At 44.3% G+C, this 14405-nt stretch overlaps 1 protein-coding gene across 1 annotated transcript in view; it reads right to left on the bottom strand.

The window, feature by feature from the left end:
- Window positions 1-14405, bottom strand: part of STAT4 (signal transducer and activator of transcription 4) — a 235662-nt gene that overhangs the window by 63497 nt on the left and 157760 nt on the right. Inside the window, exon 14 of the mRNA XM_029606087.1 lies at window positions 1937-2020. Coding sequence (XP_029461947.1) covers window positions 1937-2020 — 84 coding nt within the window. The remainder of the gene's footprint in view (window positions 1-1936; window positions 2021-14405) is intronic.

Below are 14405 nucleotides of genomic sequence, written 5' to 3'. Positions count from 1 at the left end.
TAATAAATATTCTCTGATTCCTGTGTCCATCACTGCTGAGAGAGTCCCCACAGGGCTCCTCCCTGTGGGTAGAGTCAACTCTCTCCACGACCCAAGGGCCCACAAACCAAGTTAAAACATAACAGGTGCATAACATTTTAGCGACCACGAAGGGACCCAGCAGCGCCTGTGGCCACCGTGCATTGTGCAGTCTTGCGTCTGAATCTGCTGGACAGGCTCAGACCTAACACTGGTACTCAGACAACAAATGGCTTTTGTCCGAAGGAAGTTACCCAGATAAAGAATTCTGGATGTCTGACTATTGAGAAGTGATACCCAGAGACAGAAGTCTAATTTTGTTGTTAGCAAGTAAAATATTTTCTTTAGCTAATTGTAGATAAAAGTGCACTATTTATTTTGATTTGTTGTGGGGACACCCACTCATTTTTAGATTCTTTCTAGTATACTTAATGAAAGCTTATTAGGACTGGTTTTGGTTCATTTGCCTGTATATTTGTTAATAAATTTGTACTGGAAAACAATATAAAGAGGTTCAAGACAGCAACAGTTAGTCTTTTGTTTTAAGTCCTTGCTTTGCTTGCAGGAGCCCTGCAAGCAAAGCAAAGATTACTTAGAGGTGCATAAAAAGGGAAAGATTTTGGACAGCATTGTTTGGAATCTGGTTTTCTGTGTATGTCTGATTGCTGCCACGGGGTAATGTCTGATTGCTGCCACGGGGTAATGCATTACAGTGAGTGGGGATCCGCTTTAGGGATCACAGCTCAGTCTCATTTTACATTTGCCGTGGAAGTTTCAGAACTGGAAAGGACACTGGGAGCTGGAGAGTTAACTGTGCTGGAAGATAAGAGGAAGTGGGAGATATGTAAAGCTCAAAGTAATTCTCAAAGGCAAGTAGAAACAGTGGGAAGAATTGGTTTAAATGAATTGCTTTTTCTGTTTGAAAGTTATAAACAGACTGATGAATTAAAGTTGTAGAGAAATGAGTTGATTTTTACAGAAAGTGAATTTAATTTAGTAGATTGTTTAAGAAAGTTTGGTTTCATCTGCTTTCTCTTGATGGCTAGCATTGAATTTGGGCAGAAACTAATAAGGTATGGTTTCTTTAAATGATGGGTAAATAAATACTTGTATGTGAGTTAGATAAAGAAGGTGAATGGCTCTGATCAAGGAATAGAAAGAGAACAGCTCTTGTGTCCATTTTCTCTGCATATAATGTATGTTTTGGTCCTGAATCAGACTGGAATGCCTGTTACATGACTGTATTCATACATTTTTATATTTTATCCCTATTATATGTAATGACATACTATAGATACTGTTTATTTAGGGAAGGAACCTATATGGCAGAATGATTTGAAACATGCAGTCAGTTTCTGAGTGCCTTGCTCTTTGAACAAAGCAGATGTTTGTAATTGTTTATACAGAGATCTGAAACAGATGAGATAAGCTTCCTTTTTACTTTTCTGCTTTTTGCTTTCTTTGTTTAATAAATAAAAAAAATCATGTGGTTAGAACAGAATAGGATTTCTTTCTTTTTAAGTTAGGTAAAATATTCACAGTAGTTTCCAACTTTAGGCCAGGATTCATCCTTCTGTGCAGAATGATGAACTGTGCGCTACAGGGGGGTGGGGGGCGAAGCAGGGGATGGTCGGGTAATAGCCTGCAGCCAGCCGCACCACGGCGGTGTGGTTTTGCCTGCCGCAGTGCGGACGACTGCAGGCTATCGCGGGCATAGCACCACTGTAAAAGGTGATGCTATTCCCTGTGCTACTGCCAGTTATAATATTCGAAACATTATCGCCGGCAGCGGTGCAGCCGCCGCTTAGCATAATTCCCTCCCTATCTCCACCTGACTCCTCCCCTCACTCTAATTTAAATCTTACGGCCACAAATTTTATTCTGCGTTCAGTATCTGTCAGAAACAGAATGCACTTACTTCAAGGTCTATGGTCAGTCCGTACAGGCTGAAGCAGGTTTCAAAGCTGATAGAATGAAGCTCTTCTGTCACCATATGAGAGCCCTGTGGCAACAAATGAATGTTTATGAATTAGAATGGTATGTAATAATAAAAAAAAAAAGCAGGTTAAATTTAAAACAGAAAAACTAAGAATAGAGTATAAGACTGATGAAAATACTACAGCTAATCTTTTAATGTCTCACATATGTTTATGTGGAATCATTTTTCTCCTGGTTATTTGGTTTATTTGTTTATTTGTTTGGCCTGGCTCATTTTCCTTCACATCTAAACTTGTAGCCAGTTGAAACCCACCCCAGCCCTCTTCACTGCTATTTACCCTGATGGAGGGGGAAAGGTACAGAGCTATAGCATAGTAGACTGCCAGAGGTCCCATCTTCCTCTCTTTCTAACCCAAATATTGTGAGAGTGCTCAGTAGGGGTGCCACATAGTGCGGCTCCATTTGGAGCCTAGTACATACTCGACCTAAATCCCACTCATAGGTGTTGCTGTTGTATGATGACTGGGATTCCCTTTTCCCTCTCACCCTTCATCTAGGTTTTCTGCAGCATCCCCAGCTCCTATCAGCAGAATGAGCAGAATTTGTGTCCAGAAATATAACCTGGATGTCCTTTATGGCAAATCTGCCACAGGAACCTAAAAAGTAACAATAAGAAGCATTCACTAATCCCACATGAAATAAATGGGAAAAAACCCCTACAGGATCATAATCATAATTTTTCAATCACTGTCATATAGAGAATCTTTTACTAAATCACTGATCAGTGAAGATAAACAGGATTGTGCTAGTGCTATCTACAGTACAAACCAGTGCCCTTTGAATAAGTAATCATCTCCCCTTCCTAAAAATATTGAGCCTGATATTCAGCACCATTTGTACAGCTAGATCTGGACTTAGCCGGACAAATGGCACTGTTCAAATATTCAACCCCTCTCAGCAGCCAGTACTTATCTGGCTATTTATCTAAAAGTTTAGCCAGTCAGAGCGGGGCATTCTGGGACAGAATCAGCTATCCAGCTACCTTAGCTGGATAAATACTCTCTTTCAAGGGAAAACATTCAAGGATACTGGACATCACGGATTCCTTCATGACAACTGAAATTTGTCTGAGAGTTGGAGAACTTGTGAAGACATCAAATTTGGAGGGGGTTTTTTTTGTTACTTTTTATTTATTGAAATTTCAAAATACATACAAGTGAAAAACTAGCAAGAAATAAAATGAGACAGTTTACAGCCATATGAAAATTATAAAATAAATATAAAAATAAAAAGGAAAAATGTAATATATGAAAATAAATTAAAATCTCATGAAAAAATAATGAGAAATTCGGGAGACTTAAGAGAAAAAGAAGAGAAATAAAAGAGCGATTTACTTTAAAAGTTAAAGTAAATTGAGAAAAACAGAGGCAGGTTTAAGCAAATAATCTAGATCCGATGAAACTACATACAGCTAAGCAGACTCAGTTTGGGTATGTGTATCAAGACAGAGATATAACTGGTCAGGCTCAAAATAAATAAATCTCGATCTAAGAGTAAACTTTGTGCCTAGCGCTATTTATTTATTTATTTATAGTTTTTATATACTGAAGTTCTTGTACAATATACAAATCAATCCGGTTTACATGTAACAGAGAAACGCCAAAGGCATGAGTGGATGCCCAAGGGCTTTACAAGGAACAGTTAAAACAATTAAAAACAATTAAAACAATTAAAAACAAAAGAAACAATTAAAACAAAAGAAACAATTAAAACAAAAGAAACAAAAGAACTCCAAAAAACAATTAAGTAGTAAATCTCTCAGGGTTATACACAAATCTCTCAGGATTATACACAAATATAAGTATATCTCTCAGGGTTATACAAAAATCTCTAAGGGTTATACATACATGCCAAAGAGCTTTAAATAAAGCAGGTTACAACGATAATAACAGTAAAGCAAATTATACAGAAAAACACAACGGTTGTACGAGTATTATTGAACGCTGTAGTAGGTTGGGAAGCATATGATAGGAGAGTAGCTATGAATTGAAATCAGGGAGGGTTAGGGGTGTGCATTCGGATTGACCGCATTAGTAAAACGCAACTCATATTTTTTTTTTACTTAAAAAATTGATTCGACATAAACGATCGGATTTCCCACATATCGAACATAGATATGTTCGATATGTGGGAAATCGCGATTGTTGAGCCAAAATAAAAATATAAACCCCCTCACCCTCCTTAATCCCCCCCCCCGACTTACCACAACTCCCTGGTGATGGAGCGAGGAGTGAGGACGCCATTTCTGCAATCCTTGGCGAGAAGCATGTGACGTCGGCGGCACGTCGAGTGACGCCGGCGTCACGTGATTCCCGGCTCGTTCGCGCCGGACGGCTCGTTCGGCCCAAAAAGAACTTTTGGCCAGCTTGGGGGGGCCTCCTGACCCCCCCAAGCTGGCCAAAAGTTCTTTTTGGGCCGAACGAGCCGTCCGGCGCGAACGAGCCGGGAATCACGTGGCGCCGCGTCACTCAGACGCGACGTCACGTGATTCCCGGCAAGTTCGCGCCGGACGGCTCGTTCGGCGCGAACAAGCCGGGAATCACGTGACGCCGACGTCACGTGATTCCCGGCAAGTTCGCGCCGGACGGCTCGTTCGGCCCAAAAAGAACTTTTGGCCAGCTTGAGGGGGTCAGGAGGCCCCCCCAAGCTGGCCAAAAGTTCTTTTTGGGCCGAACGAGCCGTCCGGCGCGAACTTGCCGGGAATCACGTGACGTCGCGTCTGAGTGACGCGGCGCCACGTGATTCCCGGCTCGTTCGCGCCGGACGGCTCGTTCGGCCCAAAAAGAACTTTTGGCCAGCTTGGGGGGGTCAGGAGGCCCCCCCAAGCTGGCCAAAAGTTCTTTTTGGGCCGAACGAGCCGTCCGGCGCGAACGAGCCGGGAATCACGTGACGCCGCGTCACTCGACGTGCCACCGACGTCACATGCTTCTCGCCAAGGATTGCAGAAATGACGTCCTCACTCCTCGCTCGATCACCAGGGAGTTGTGGTAAGTCTGGGGGGGGGATTAAGGAGGGTGAGGGGGTTTAAATTTTTTTTTTGCACATATGTACATATACCCAACTCATTGGATTTTTTTTATGTCCATATTGGCCGCAAGTGGGACCCCCTTTCGGACATAAAAAATATGAACATAAAATTTTGCTCTGCACATCCCTAGGGAGGGTGTTATAGCGAGGAACTGAATAGAGTAAGTTTCGAAATGAGAGCTACTAATGGGAGGTTTGACTTACTGCTTGACTAGGAATTCAAATTTATAGGGAGGGAAATTGAAAAAGGCGTGCAAAAGTATGGGGAGAGATCCAATTGGAATCTGCTTATATGTCTGTAAATGCTTGGCTGAAGAGCCAGGTTTTTAGCTTTTTTTTAAACACCGGATGGCTGGGTTCAAGTCTTAGGTCTGGGGGGAGAGCATTCCATTGGTGGGGTCCTGCGGCAGATAGGGCTCGTTTCCTTAGTGAAGTTTTTGAAGGTGGGGCATACAGTGTGCCTTTGTAAGTGTTTCTGATGGGCCTGGAGGATGTGTGAGGTCGTAGTTGTGTCATTAGTTTGATGGGAGAGATGTTGTGGATGGCTTTATGAATGATGGTAAGGACTTTGAAGAGGATCCTGAACTTGATAGGTAGCCAGTGTAGGTTGCGGAGAATGGGGGTGATATGATCCCTTTTGTTGGAGTTTGTAAGGATTCTAGTGGCGGCGTTCTGTACCATCTGTAAGGGTTTTATTGTATTAGTAGGGAGACCGAGTAAGAGAGAGTTGCAATAGTCAATCTTGGTTAGGATAATGGATTGTAGTACTAGACGGAAGTCGTTGAAATGAAGGAGAGGCTTTAGCTTTTTGAGGACTTGCAGTTTGTAAAAGCAGTCCTTTGTGGTGGTGTTTATGAATTTTTTAAGGTTTAGTTGGTTGTCCAGCCATGCTCCTAGATTCCTGACGTCTGGTGAGAAGTTGATGTTAGAACATGGGGTTTGAGCAATGCTTGCTAGGTTGATGCGGGAATCGTGGGAGATAATGAGCATCTCGGTTTTATTGGTGTTCAGCACTAAATTGAGGCTGGAAAGTAGTTGTTTAATTGGTTGAAGGCAGTTGTTCCAGTGGGCAATAGTTTTTTGCAGGGATTCTGTAATCGGTATGAGAATCTGTATGTCATCCGCATAAAGATAATGAGTGAGTTTGAGGTTTGAGAGAAGTTGACAGAGTGGGATGAGGTAGATGTTGAACAGCGTGGGTGAGAGGGAGGAGCCTTGAGGGACTCCCTGATCTGACAGGATAGGATGAGATTCTTTATTATTTATCCTGACTTTGTAGAACCTGTTGCATAAGAAGGACTTGAACCAGCTAAGTGCGGAACCTTTAATGCCTATGTTTGCTAGTTGGTCTATGAGTATTGTGTGATTTACCGTGTCGAAAGCTGCGAATAAATCTAGGAGCACCAACAGGTAGGGTTGTTTTTTCTCCAGGTTTAAGAGGATGGTGTCCATGAGTGAGAGAAGGAGGGATTCGGTATTTAAACATTTGTGAAAGCCATACTGAGCTGGGGAGAGTATGTTGTGATCTTCGAGGTATTCTGAAAGTTGCTTGTTGACCGTTTTTTCCATCAGTTTGGCTATCATAGGTAAGTCTGCAATGGGCCGGAAGTTAGCTGGGTCCTTTGGAGAGGCGTTTGGTTTTTTTAGTAAAGGTTTGAGAATTGCCAGCTTTAACTGGTTGGGTACTATGCCTTGAGATAGAGAGGTATTAATGATATCCGCAAGTGGTTTTGTGATGGTATTCGGGATGGCGATAAGCAGGTTTGTGGGTAATGGATCTGAAGGATGGGAGGATGGTTTGAGTTTCTTGAGGGTGTTTTCAATTTCGAGCGCGGAGGTGGGTTCGAAGGACTCTAGACTGAGGTTTTGTTGAGCTATAGTTTCAGAACGCATATTAAGACAAGTTTTATGACGTTCCTGAGTAATGCAAGTAATGTCTAGATAAATCCAGACCCGATGGCCATAAAAAGAAGAAATTCTATGATGAAAAAAAGCTCTGAGAACAAAGTCTCTATCCTGAGAGAAAACAAAGGAAATAAATAAATAAAGTCCCAACTTGAGAAATAGAGACTTCTGTTGATGTTTCCAACATAGGAACATAAGAAATTGCCATGCTGGGTCAGACCAAGGGTCCATCAAGCCCAGCATCCTGTTTCCAACAGAGGCCAAACCAGGTCACAAGAACCTGGCAAATGCCCAAACACTAAGAAGATCCCATGCTACTGCTACTATTAATAGCAGTGGCTATTAGCTAAGTAAACTTGATTAATAGCAGTTAATGGACGTCTCCTGCAAGAACTTATCCAAACCTTTTTTGAACCCAGCTACACTAACTGCACTAACCACGTCCTCTGGCAACAAATTCCAGAGCTTAATTGTGCGTTGAATGAAAAAGAATTTTCTCCAATTAGTCTTAAATGTGCTACTTGCTAACTTCATGGAATGCCCCCTGGGCCAAGTCGTTGAAATTGTCTAATTCATGAAAAACAAATGCACATCCCTAATACATACCTGGTTCAGACCCTGAGCGAGCAGATAGGGCCAGACTGGTACAAGAAAGCAGAGTTGCTTACCTGAAAGGTGTTCTTCTAGGACAGCAGGATGTTAGTGCTCACATATGGGTGACATCATCGTATGGAGCCCGGCACAGAACTTTGATCTCAAAGATTCTAGAGCTTTCAGCATGCCCCACTGAGCATGTGCAGCTGTAGTCATCACCCTGCCTCCTAGGCAGAGTCCCTCAGTCCATAATATAGCTAATACATGGAGAAACCAACTCCCAGGCGAGGCAGGAGGGTTTCATGAGGGATAACATCCTGCTGTCCTAGGAGAACACCTGTTACAGGTAAGCAACTCTGCTTTCTCCTAGAACAAGCAGGATGGTAGTCCTCACATATGCGTGAATACTAAATTACAGGCTATCCGAGCAAGACAAAGTGCTGGAGCACTACTCCCTCCTTTGCCTGAGAGGCAGCCGACCCACCAGGGGTGCAAGCTGGAGAAGAGCTGGGTTCTACAAAGAAAGCCAAGAAAAAGACTGAGACATAAACCCTCATACGTAGCAGAGATGCCTGAGGCAGGGGAGTGATGCAAGTGCAAGCGGAAGCAAAAGCACATCACGGAAAACAGTAGAAGCAGGATTTCTGACAAAAAGCAGTGGATCTAGATCCTCCTGAGGAACCAGAAATGTAAACAAGAGAGACTAGGACAAAACCGCACAGTTTCTTTGTTGTGAAAAAAACAACCAAAAAAACAAACTGGGGTCAGACAGCCCTTCAGAAAGAGACTGTCGATCATTGACTGCCAAAGGTCTGGAAAAGAGTGCCCAGGTATGGCTGGTAGGCCGAATGGGCAGAAGAAACCCATGCCATGCTTCAATAACAAGCAGTAAACCACGGCAGGGCCTGGGACAGACACTACATGCCAAAGCATCAGACCTAGCAGACAGCGCAGGACAAGGTCAAGGGTTTCAGGGGTTGAGAACAATCTTTGAAACAGTCCTGTAGCGCAAAGCTTCCTGGAAGGGAGATAAAATAGGCCTGAAACTCACTCAACAGCACCTGCCAGAACTAGTTCATCTATCCTGTCACAGAATAGCAAGGGGAGCAGGAAGGCCCTTTGGGTAACCCAGAGAATGAGAAAAAAACTAAGGCAGTATATCTCCCTGCAGGTATATGAAGAGATACCATGGGCTTCTTAGCTTCGTCTCCACTCCCTCCCCTCCCGAAATAAACAACAGAAATCGAGAGGAGCGAAGAACAGAAGGAGGCAGACCGGCAGATGCCGGGACAAGCACAAGTTGCCTGGTTGTTTATCAACCCCAAGCGAACAACTCACTGCCGAAGACAGTAGAGAGAACCCCACTGAGATGGAGCCCTCAGTCTTCTTGAAACAGTGGAAACTGAGAGCAATTGCCCCAGGGGAGAAGTCCCAAAGGCTCCACCAGGAGACAGGAAGCAGGGGAGTCATAAGCGCAAACCCCGGTAGCCTGGAAACCCAAAGGGCATTAGGGCAGGCCCAGGGCAATCTCAGGACACAGTACCAAGCCACCCAGCTGCAGTATCATTACTCCAGCCATGAGTGCATATACTTCCCCTCCTAAGGGAGCAATTGGCCCAGCAATGGACAACATTGCATGACCCAGGATTGCTGTGTCCACAGACAGGGTGATCCTGAAAACGGGGGAAGAATAGCTTGCATGCTACCGTGAGCAGAGGACAGTACCCCTCATGTAGGGTACTCAGCCCCCAACTCCCTCTGCCATGAACATGACAAAAAGGTGAAAGGCATGATCACCTAGCTGATGGACTGAAACACTCCTCACAGAGGAGGGTCCCGCAGGCAAGGATGACTGATTTATTTATTTATAACTTTTATATACCGAGGTTCAATTAACAGAATTAATTATCACTTCGGTTTACATTACAACCAGCAAACGACAACAATGACATAGTCTTGTCTTACATTGAAAGAAGGTGGAGAAACCTGGATAAACATAACTTGGGAGAAAGCAGTGATAGTGTCTTGACTTACATTGAACAGTGTGGAGAAAAACTTGTATAAAAATCATTTGGGAGAAAGTGAAGTGAAAGCGTGGTGAGATGTGCTAGAAGGGTGAAAAAACCGGTATGGCGGGGTTGGTTAAAGGGGGAAGAAGGGGATGAAAATAGCGGCTTTGTTACAAATACTAAGGATACTTGAGGGAACGCTTAGGTCAGGACAGACAGGTGGGGCTGAGGCGGAAAAGAGTGGTTATGGGAAGCTTGGCCAAACAGCAAAGTCTTAAGTCTCTTCTTGAAGCTTGGCCAAACAGCAAAGCTTGGTTATGGGAAAGCTTGGCCAAAGAGCAGGGTCTTAAGTCTCTTCTTGAAGGTGATTGGACATTGTTCAAGCCTTAGGTCAGGTGGGAGCAGGTTCCATTGCTTGGGGCCAGAAGCGGACAAAGCTCTTTTGCTTAAGGAAGTTTTGATAGTAGATGCTTGAAGAGTACCTCTCTGGGCTAGTCTTAGAGGACGGGAGGAGGAGTGGAGTTGCAAAGGAATTGTAAGGTCCAGTGGAGTGATGTTGTGTATGGCCTTGTGAGTGACTGTTAATAGTTTATAAAAGATTCTGAACTTTATTGGGAGCCAATGTAACTTCTTTAAAATCGGGGTTATATGGTCCCTTTTATTGGATTTTGTGAGAATCCTTGCAGTTGCGTTCTGTAACAACTGGAGAGGCTTAAGTGAGATATCTGACAGGCCGTGAAGAAGTGCAGTGCAATAGTCAATTTTTGAGAAAATGATAGATTGTAGGACTGACCTGAAATCCTGGAAATGGAGGAGGGGTCTTAGCCTTTTTAGAACTTGGAGTTTAAAGTAACACTCTTTTACCGTGTTGTTGATTTATTTATTTATTTATTTATTTATTTAAAGGATTTTTATATACCGCAGTACGTAAAGATATACATCACCGCGGTTTACATTTAACAATAACTTAGCAACAGGCTTTACAATTGACATTATTAATAGGTATTAATTAGAATAAATTACAATTAACAGAATTGACGGAAAACAGGCTGTACAGACCGTGGACCATCCATTAGTGTTTAACATACAATTAAAATATTGAAGTAACTAATAAACCTTTAAACCTTTACGAACCTTTGATGAAGTCTGTGTAGCTCATTTGGCTGTCCATGATTACCCCGAGGTTTCTGACTTTGGGGGAAAAGGAAGGAAACACTGAAGGTTGTAGGTTGTTTAGCGGTAAGCTGCCATCTTGTGTGATTAGTAGGAACTCTGTCTTGTCGGCGTTGAGTATCAAATTGACGTTCGAGAGGAGATTATTAATGGAGAGTAGACAGGCGTTTCAACGGAGAATGTTTTTTTTGCAGAGAGTCGGTAATCGGTATCAGGATTTGGACGTCGTCTGCATATAGGTAATGGGTTAGCTTCAGCTCAGAGAGAAGTTTGCAAAGCGGGAGAAGATAGATGTTGAATAATGTAGGGGATAACGATGATCCTTGTGGAACTCCAAGGGTGGAGATGAAAGGAGGGGATTCTTTGCTGTTGATCTTGACTTAATATTGCCTATTCTGAAGGAAGGATTTGAACCAGTTTAGGACAGTGTTTTTGATGCCGATCTCCTTTAGTCTTTCAATGAGACACTGATGGTTCACTGTGTCGAATGCGGCCGATAAGTCTAGGAGGATGAGCAGGCAGGGCTGTTTCCTTTCTAGGTTCATGAGGATGTTGTCTGAAAGAGATATAAGGAGGGATTCTGTATTTCTAGCTTTACGAAATCCAAGTTGTGCTGGAGAAAGGATGTTGTTATTATCCAGGAATTCGGAGAGTTGTTTATTGACTATTCTTTCCAGGATCTTAGCGATGATTGGAAGGTTTGCAATCGGGTGAAAGTTTGCTGGGTTGTCTGTGGAGAGGTCTGTTTTTTTTAGTAGGGGTTTTAAGATGGCAAGTTTGAGTGGGTCAGGGACATGACCCTGGGCTAAGGAGGCATTGATGATTTGCGAGATAGGCTTGGAGACTTCACTGGCAATCGCTATGAGAAGATTGGCTGGAATCGCATCAAATGGGTGGGAGGCTGGCTTTAGTTTCCTTAGTAGTGTTTCTATTTCTAGAGAGGAAGTAGATTCGAATTCCTCAAGGCATGCCGTATGAGGCGATGAGGCAGTGGGTAGTTGCTTAGACTTGGAGTTGAGAAGCGGAGCTGCGAGGAGAGGAAGTGGTTGGCCAGGAGATGTTTTCACTATGCGGGAGGCAAGTAAGTTAGCTATTTTATCCTTGAAATAGTTGGCAAGTTCAATGGATTTGAGTGCTGCTTTGTCATCTGGAATTGCTGGAACTGGTGGTTTGGTGAGCGAAGAAACCAGGGAGAAAAGGGCTTTTGGATCAAAGATGAAGTTGTGGATTTTCTGGGAGTAGAAATCTCTTTTTGTCTGAAGAATGGTGATCCTGTATTGGTGATTGAGAGATTTAAAAGACGATAGGTTTGAGGACGAAGGATTCCTGCGCCAGTTCTGTTCCCTTTTTCTGAGTTCACGCTTCATGGATTTTAATTCTGGAGTGAACCAAGCTTTTTTCTTGTCCTTATTAGAGAGGATAACTTTGGTTTTGAGGGGGCAGGTCAAGTCCGCCACTTTGTTTGTGATTTTGGTCCAAGAGGATAAGGCCGTGTCTGCGTCCGTAAGGTCAATTAGGTTTAACTCTGGGGTGAGGTGAGAGATTAGGGTTTCCTGGTTGCATAATTTTCTGAATTGTATTGTGGCTTTCTTTGTGGCTGAAGGAGTAGGATGTTGGTTAAGGAAGGAAGTGGAGATAAGTTTGTGGTCCGACCATGGAATTGGCTGACAGACACTATGCGATGCTTGGGTTAGGCTTTGGTTAATGAAGATTAAATCCCTGCTTTGTGAGTGGGTTCATTTATGAGTGGTTTGAAACCCATGCAGGAAAGTGTGTTGAGGAAGGATTCACAGTTGGGGGAACACGGGGTGGCGTCCACATGAAGACTGAAATCGCCTAACAGGATGGCTGGGGCGTCTGAGTTGATGTATTTAGCTATGTGTTCTATTAAAGGAGATGGGTCGGAGTCTAGGCATCCTGGTGGGGCATAGGTGAGTCCAATTTGAAGTTGAGACGATTTGAAGACTGCAAATTCAATGGAATGGGATGAAGTAGACGAATGAAGTGTCAGCCCCAGATTTTTGTTGGCAGCGAGGAACAGACCACCTCCTCTTTTCTTCAGTCTGGGGATGGAGAATATGTTGAATGTGTGAAGAGGGAGTTGATTCAGAAGGACCGTGTCTTCAGGTTTGAACCAAGTTTCTGTGACAGCACATAGGTCTGGAAGATCATCCATGAGATAGTCGTATAAGAGGTGGGGTTTTTTGAGAGTGATTGGGCATTTAAGAGAGTTAAGGAGAAAAGGGTAAGACCCAGTAATTGGTTCAGTGGTGAAAGCATGATGCGGATACGTCTTTTTTGTTGTTGATGTTGTTTGGAAGGTGTTTGGCCAGGATTGGTTGCTGAGAGTCTCCTGTGATAAGGAATGATGTGTACAGTGGAGAGGGGCATGGTGGTTATCTGAAGTCAAAGGTGAAAGGGACTGATGATAGTGATCCTTAAGCGATCCTTAAGAGAGACGCCCACATAGCCCAGCAGATACCAAGGTAACTCTCGAACCGGGGGGGGGGGGGGGGGGAACCTGGAGAGCCACTGAGGAGCAACACTGGGCAGGCTTCCTCGAGGTTAGACATGCCGTGCCTCAAAACGTCCAAGAGAGAGTGCTACTCTCGACTCCTCTTGGGACTGGTGCCAGTTAGAGTTGTGGCATCTTTTGTCTGGGAATGGAAACGAGGGACACCCCTTGAAGGGGTGCACAGCGGGGGTGTCCATAGGGGAACCTGGTTGAATCTCCCCTCCAGATGAGAAGCAGGATTGGGGCCTTCCAATCCCGAAAGACTTAGCAACTCCCCGAAAGAGAGTTGAGGCATAATCACTGCTAGTTAAGGCGCCAACATGCCTAATTCACCACAGGCCACCAGCTTCGATAGGGGAGGTCACTACTGCAATCCCCAAAAGCGGCCCCAGCTGTAAATGGTCCAATGACCACCACTGCCACTCCCCGGCCTGGCCTCCAAGGAGATGTGCCGATTCAGAGGATCGGGGCTCTGGATCAGAGAAAACAACTGCTCAGGGATAGAGCCCTAGGGACTGTTCCACAAGAACATGGTAGAGGGCGAAAGACTCATTCCTCTGCTGAGAAAGGAGAGGACGCTCGAGCCACTCTCGCGATGTCCACTCACCTCAGGATTCGACCAGGAGTACAGTCTTAGGCAGTTCTGCGGCTGCGGAACACAACCCGTTGTGACTGCTCTGAGGAAACAAAGCACACACACACACACACCATTGTCCATGCCTCAGAGGGTAACTGGAAGCTCTCTGCTGCGAAAGCACGCTGGGCAGACTCATGCAGTGGTAACCTATACATGGATTGTGGTACACTCCTAATCCTGAGCACCGTGCTTGTGGGAGAAATTCCGTGCCTCAGCAAGAACCGAGAACCATGTGCTAGAGTCAGTGGCTACATGCCGCCCCACGACCGAGCATAGAGTGTGGATTGACAGCTCCTCCGCCAGTGCTCCTCAGTACTATGCAGTACGGACTGACGCGGAGGCTGAGACTATGCTGAAAGATGGCAGAACTCTAGTATGGCTGAGGATTGTACAGCCAGTGAGAATGCTGCCTGCCAACTTCTGAGGCCCTTGTAATAGATGCCTTACTTGTCCCAACTGCACAAGCTGCGAGTCAACGTCAAAGTAACTGCAATGGAGTGAAGAGGACAGCGTGACGACCATGTCCCCA

Source organism: Rhinatrema bivittatum, chromosome 6 (assembly GCF_901001135.1).
Source record: "Rhinatrema bivittatum chromosome 6, aRhiBiv1.1, whole genome shotgun sequence".
Lineage (NCBI taxonomy): Eukaryota > Metazoa > Chordata > Amphibia > Gymnophiona > Rhinatrematidae > Rhinatrema > Rhinatrema bivittatum.
The sequence above is the reverse complement of the archived record's forward strand: the minus strand, read 5'-3'. Positions and strand labels throughout refer to the sequence as shown.